The 6,000-nt window shown below is 53.3% G+C and overlaps 1 protein-coding gene across 7 annotated transcripts in view; it reads left to right on the top strand.

Annotated features, from left to right (window-relative positions):
• Positions 1-6,000, top strand: part of R3HDM2 (R3H domain containing 2) — a 34,346-nt gene that overhangs the window by 20,410 nt on the left and 7,936 nt on the right. For 5 of the 7 annotated variants that reach the window (XM_065043574.1, XM_065043575.1, XM_065043577.1 and 2 more), the window contains 5 exons: positions 208-316; positions 860-955; positions 2,672-2,703; positions 4,372-4,604; positions 5,501-5,688. In XM_065043574.1, coding sequence (XP_064899646.1) covers positions 208-316; positions 860-955; positions 2,672-2,703; positions 4,372-4,604; positions 5,501-5,688 — 658 coding nt within the window. The remainder of the gene's footprint in view (positions 1-207; positions 317-859; positions 956-2,671; positions 2,704-4,371; positions 4,605-5,500; positions 5,689-6,000) is intronic. The other 2 variants (XM_065043580.1, XM_065043578.1) reach the window with 1 other exon arrangement.

Below are 6,000 nucleotides of genomic sequence, written 5' to 3'. Positions count from 1 at the left end.
AAATTAACCCATTTTCAGTCCAACCAGCACACAAGCCTCTGCTGGTTCTCAGAGAAGGAGCAGAAGCTCTTGTTGCCATCAGACACAGGGCGATTCAACACAACAAGCACCTTTGCACGCCGCCTCGCTCCCCGCAGAGCAGCGGCTCTCTGAGGACAGTTCTGTGCCCATTTTCACCCGTCTAACCAGGGCTGTTTCTTCCCGCAGCCCTGAGCAGAGGTTTTCTGAGCACATCAAAGATGAGAAGAACGCAGAGTTCCCGCAGAGGTTTATCCTCAAGCGAGATGATACCAGCATGGACAGAGATGATAATCAGGTAAGGGGTGGCGATGGGATATCTGCATGCTGCGTGAAAGACAAACATAACTTTTTCAGCTGAGAACAACTCTAAATTTCTCTCGGATTTCCTGCAATAACCTTATTTAATAGAAGCCTCCACCCCACCCAAGAAGCAGCTTCTAGATACATAATGAAGCCTTTACAAATTACTGTGGAAATGGATGAAGAGTTTGTGTGGGTTGTGGGAGTTTTCTGTACCTTTGAATGCTCCAAAGAGTGGCCTTTAGTTTTTTGACCCCCGGGAACAACCTGTCTGATATTCCTGATCTGTCCTTTCCAAATCAGACAGAGTTCAGTGGTTGTGCTTGAGCCAGGAGGTGGAGGGCACTAAGGTCTCCAGGGTGTTAATCCCTAGACACAGGTGTCCAGAAGGTGGGCGCAGAGGCACAGGCTGCATCATTGCATCCAGGCGTCACACACACTCCATAATCCACACCCTGCGTTAAAATACCAGCAGCTGACTGTGCCCCCTGCTCCCGTTGGCAACTGCTGACCCGCTGAGATGTGTTTGTCCCTTCAGATCAGGCTCCCCTTGCAGGATGGGAGAAGGAGCAAATCTATAGAAGAGCGAGAGGAAGAGTATCAGCGGGTCAGGGAGCGGATATTTGCACGAGAGGTAAGCTTGGATGGCTCACTTGCCAGGTACCCTCCTGGAACTTTGTGGCACACAAAGTATACAAAGAGGTCAGATCTCACCATTGCCTTTTCAACACATGTCCCAGTGTTCTTGGTATTTGCCATTGAATTCCAGCTCCTAACAAAGACGTCTAAGACACCGAGATAGAGGAGCCGCACCTCCCCAGTCTGCTCATTCCCAGACTCTCTGTTTTGGGGGCAATGGATGCGTGGGGACTGACACGAGGCAGTTTTTCTCCTTGCTGCCCCTCAGGATTCTAAGCTCCGCCAGCTTCTCTCCAGTGCAGCTTTGAGCTCCTGACCGAGCTGCGCTGGCCTTGGAGCATCAGGCGAAGCTTTGTGGCTGTACAGGCTGGAGCTGAGCAGCATGTTTATTGTCTTCCTCACCAAGTGTCTGGCTGGGTTGTGGCTTCCTTGAGATCTCCTCGAAGCGGGAGCAGCGTTCCTGGCTCACGTCTGGCTCGGGTTGCTGTGCTGAGCGCCGTCCGCCGGCTGGAGGCAGCTCTCCACGCCGTGCCAAACGCTGCAATTGGGGGCGATTCCAAGTGCCCGTCTGTTGTGGATCATGTTCAGAGTCCAGCTCCTTTCCCTGCTGCTTTTGAGAGTCTTGGGGACGATGCCTTTCATTTGTCCTAGTGAAGTGCCGTGTGCCCGAGGAGGATGTCGTATGTCTGGCCTTAGTTGTTCCATTGACAAAGCTGCCGTCAAAGCTGCTGCTGTGGTTTCACCGGAGCTGGCAATACAACCACACAGCCGCTCACTCACCCCCCACAACAGGGGAGAGAATCAGAAGGGAGCAACTTGGTTTGAGATAAACGCAGTTTAATAAAATAGCAAAATACTAATACACTACTAGTAAATGTGTATAAAATAGAAATAGAAGATAGTCAAGGCAATTCCTCATGAACACGCTGAGCAGCCAGTGCCAGGAAACGGCACCTGGTCCCAAAGCCGATCCCAGAGAGAGAAAAGAGAGGAGAAAGGCAGAAAGGCTCAGAGGCCTCTGCAAAATGGTAAAAGCCGAACTAAAAGTCCCAACCAAACCCCCACATCTGCACCCCAGAGAGAGAGCGGAACAGACAACCAGAAGATCCCAACTCTCCTTAAATAACTAGTGTGACACTAATGGGCTGGAACACTGTGATTGCTCCGTGTGGGTGTCAGTCCAGCTCTGTCCGTCCATCCCCTTCCTCGCTGCCTCACACCTGTGGGCAGAGCTCAGAGTGTCCTTGGCTCTCAGAGCAGAGCGATTCAAAACATGAACCCTGTGCTGGGCTGGTATCTGCTTGTTCTCAAACTGAGTGCAAATCATGAGCGTGCTGGCTGGGAAAGAGGAAAGTTTGTAATGCGGGAAGACAATTAACCCATTTTCAGTCCAACCAGCGCAGCTGCCTTAGAGCAAGGAAATAAGGAGTTGAGAACTGAGATTTTTAAACTCTTGAGAGATCCCGGGGTCGCAGGTATCAGGAAAAGCTCCTGACGGGCCTGGGTGGAGAGTCCAATGGGACTGGGGTGCAGAGGGCTCAGCAAGACTCCGGAGTGAGCACGTCACTGGTGCACAACATCAACTGTGTCCAAACCCCATGCTGTCAGTCATGTTCCTCTTTGCTTTGAAATCACCTGGGTTTGCCGCTTTTGAAGTTTCTAAGTCTCCTTTTCTTTCCTTCCCATCTCCATGTCTCTTCCGCGCTCCCAGACTGGCCAGAACGGATATCTCACCGAGAGCAGGTTAGTACTGTTTCGCAGACACTATTTGTACCTCTGCGGGGCCTGCATGGCTCTGTAACGATGCTTCTTTCTGATGATAACCGACAGAATCTCCAAAGAAGGCTTTTCTTCTAGTTCTCACAAACAAAGGCAGATTTTTAGGTATCTCTGTGTGACTTCTTTTGTACATTGTCCTGCTGAGCGAGTTTGCCCCATGCGTGGCTGCTTGTGGAGTTAGTGAAGTTGTATTCTTTGCAACATCAACTCCAGAGTCCTTTCTTTGCTGATTCATCAGTTAAAATGGAGGGGTGGGAGGTGAATGGCAGGGAGGAATGGGGAAACCCACATATTCTGGCAGTTTTCAAATCATTCCACCTCTTGTTTCCCAAAAGGACAGGGAAGCCCCTACAGTGGCAGGATCAGCACCCAGACAAGGTGGGGTTGTCCCTAATCGCCGATTATAGACGCCACACTACTTAATGGTGGCAACGAGGTGTCTCAGGCTCTTATTTCTGCAGAGGGCACTGGGAGCATGTTTGAGCAGCGTGTCGTATGAACCCTGCTGGCCTCTCGTTTAATAGCCGGAGCTCTAGAGGTGAAGCGTCTCTGTGCAGGAACAGGCCAGAAGGATCCAAGGAGGTGCATGAACAGCTTTGGCTGTGTCCTCAGTCCCTCGTGTGGCTCGCGTTGTCCTTAGAGAGACATCTCCATGGAAAACGCGGTGTCCTCAGCACAGTTACATGGACTTTAGGAGCTGAGCTGCAGCCAGGAGCTTTTCTACCTGTTGTGCACAGTCCCTAAAGGGCTTGGCTAACCTGTTGTCTTTGTTTTGTGCTTTCCATAGTGGGGAGAGACTTCAGAGTTCAGGTTGGAGAGCCTGAGCTTGACAGTGGTGCTTGTTAGGTCAGCTGTACTTTGGGGTTCGAGGCTGCGTAGTCCCAATTCCTTCACTCCTTTAGGGGTATAACCCTTGTACTGGTTTTCCAATAGATGTGTTTTGTCTCTCACGTGCTCCCAGCAGCCCAGGACATCACCTCAGAAGTTCCTTCCAGTCTTTTCCCCTCCACAACTACAGCGTTACATGAGCACTTCTCCCAGTGTTGCCTTCACCATTCCTCCCCAGCGAAAGCCCAGGAGCCCATTCCTCTGCTTACGATCCTTAGCTGGGCTGATAAACCAAGTTTACTGCTTGGAATGTTCTGCTGATGCTCCACCAAGTCCTGCTATGGGCAGACCTGCTGTGGGGCTGAGGAAGGGTGACCAGTGGGAGCACAGCTCTGAGCACAGCGATATCCCAGCCTGTGGGCAGAAAGCTGTAGCAGGACCGGTGTGGAAAGTGGTCTCACAAGATCTCAGCCGTGTCTCGAGGCCTCTGTTAAAAGCTCCCTGTTCTGAGACAAGGCTTTAGCGAGGGATTGTGCTCTGACCAGCCTGGCTGCCCTTCCAGGCTGGGCTTTGGCTAGGGACAAGGGCTCTCAACACACGCCAAGGAGATGAGCAGTGGCTGGGTGTTCACAGTGCGTGCCCAAGAACGCTGTGACCCGGGTTGGTTGTTTGCTGTCAGATCCATACGTGGAGCGCTGTGCCGTGTGGCAGAGCCGGCTGCCGTGGCTGCTGCGGCGTTGCCCGCAGGTCCTGCTGCTGCCCCTCTGCGCCGCAGCCGCCGTCTGACTGCTCTGGTCTCCCCAGGAGCAACCGGGACGGTTTGAACCGCGCCTCGGGCAGCCGCCAGAGCAGCACGGAGAGCGAGATCAAGTCGCTGGAGCCTCGGCCGTGGAGCAGCACAGACTCAGACGGCTCCATCCGCAGCCTGCGACCGCCTGTTACCAAAGCCAGCAGCTTCAGCGGCATCTCCATCCTGACGCGGGGGGACAGCATCGGGAGTAGCAAAGGCAGCGCTGCCAGCAGAACGTCCCGGGCAGGTATTGAACTGTTTCCCCGCACACCTCCTGCCAAAGGGCACCTAGAAGACGTGGACTTGGGGCTGGAGGACGAGCTCATGACACTCTGGTCAGTGACGGGTTGTTGTGGTTGAACCTGAGTTGGCAATACAACCATACAGCCGCTCACTCCCTCCCTCCCACACCCCCCCAGTAGGGGAGAGAATCAGAAGGGAAGGGAGAAACTTGGATTGAGATCAACACGGTTTAATTAAATAGCAAAATACTAATACGCTAGTAGTAAATATAGATAGAAAATAGAAATAAAAGACAGTCAAGGCAATTCCTCATGAACACGCTGAGCAGCCAGTGCCAGGAAACGGCACCTGGTCCCAAAGCCGATCCCAGAGAGAGAAAAGAGAGGAGAAAGGCAGAAAGGCTCAGAGGCCTCTGCAAAATGGTAAAAGGACGAACTAAACGTCCCAACCAAACCCCCACATCTGCACCCCAGAGAGAGAGCGGAACAGACAACCAGAAGATCCCGACTCTCCTTAAATAATTAGTGTGACACTAATGGGCTGGAACACTGTGATTGCTCCGTGTGGGTGTCAGTCCAGCTCTGTCCGTCCATCCCCTTCCTCGCTGCCTCACACCTGTGGGCAGAGCTCAGAGTGTCCTTGGCTCTCAGAGCAGAGCGATTCAAAACATGAACCCTGTGCTGGGCTGGTATCTGCTTGTTCTCAAACTGAGTGCAAATCATGAGCGTGCTGGCTGGGAAAGAGAAAGGTTTGTAATGCAGGAAGACAATTGACCCGTTTTGGGTCCAACCAGCACACTGGTTGAAATGGAACACAGTTGGCATCATCTGAATGGGCAGGGATGTGCCAGACACAGTGACAGGATCCAACCCCCATCCTCCCCATGTTTTTCTCTCCCAGGTACCAACCCTGCCATGCCTTTCTCTGTTCAAGGTTTGGTACTCGGTGCCCCTGAAGCATGCAGCCAATCCCCTTCGTCACAGCCCAGCCGCGGCCTCCTGCCCTGCACAGCCCCGCAGCCGCAGCCCCAGGGCCTGGCGCCCACAGCCCAGCAGCCGCCAGCCATGAGTAACCACATGCTGTCCCAGGTGAGTCGCTGCGCCGTGTCCAGGGCTCCGGAAGCTCCTCGGGCTCGTGGGTGGGAGGTAGAAGCAGAGAGAAAGAGAGAGGGACCCATAGGGAAGAGAAGAGTGGAGGAAGGACGTCGCCAGCGGGACAGACCCAGCGGTCAGTGCCACACACAACAGAGTGGGGTCAATACAAAGGTTGTGCTCTCCCGCCACTGTTGGCCATCACTGGCCTTTGGGCCTTGTGTCACTGTTCATGCCAGGCGAGAGCTGCTTTGTGGACATGCTCAGCCTTCCACAAAGCAACTGGCTGGGCTGTGTGTCTTCACAGAA

Source organism: Columba livia, chromosome 29, assembly GCF_036013475.1.
Source record: "Columba livia isolate bColLiv1 breed racing homer chromosome 29, bColLiv1.pat.W.v2, whole genome shotgun sequence".
NCBI classification, from domain to species: domain Eukaryota; kingdom Metazoa; phylum Chordata; class Aves; order Columbiformes; family Columbidae; genus Columba; species Columba livia.
Note: the sequence above shows the minus strand (reverse complement) of the source record. Positions and strands in the feature narration are given on the sequence as shown.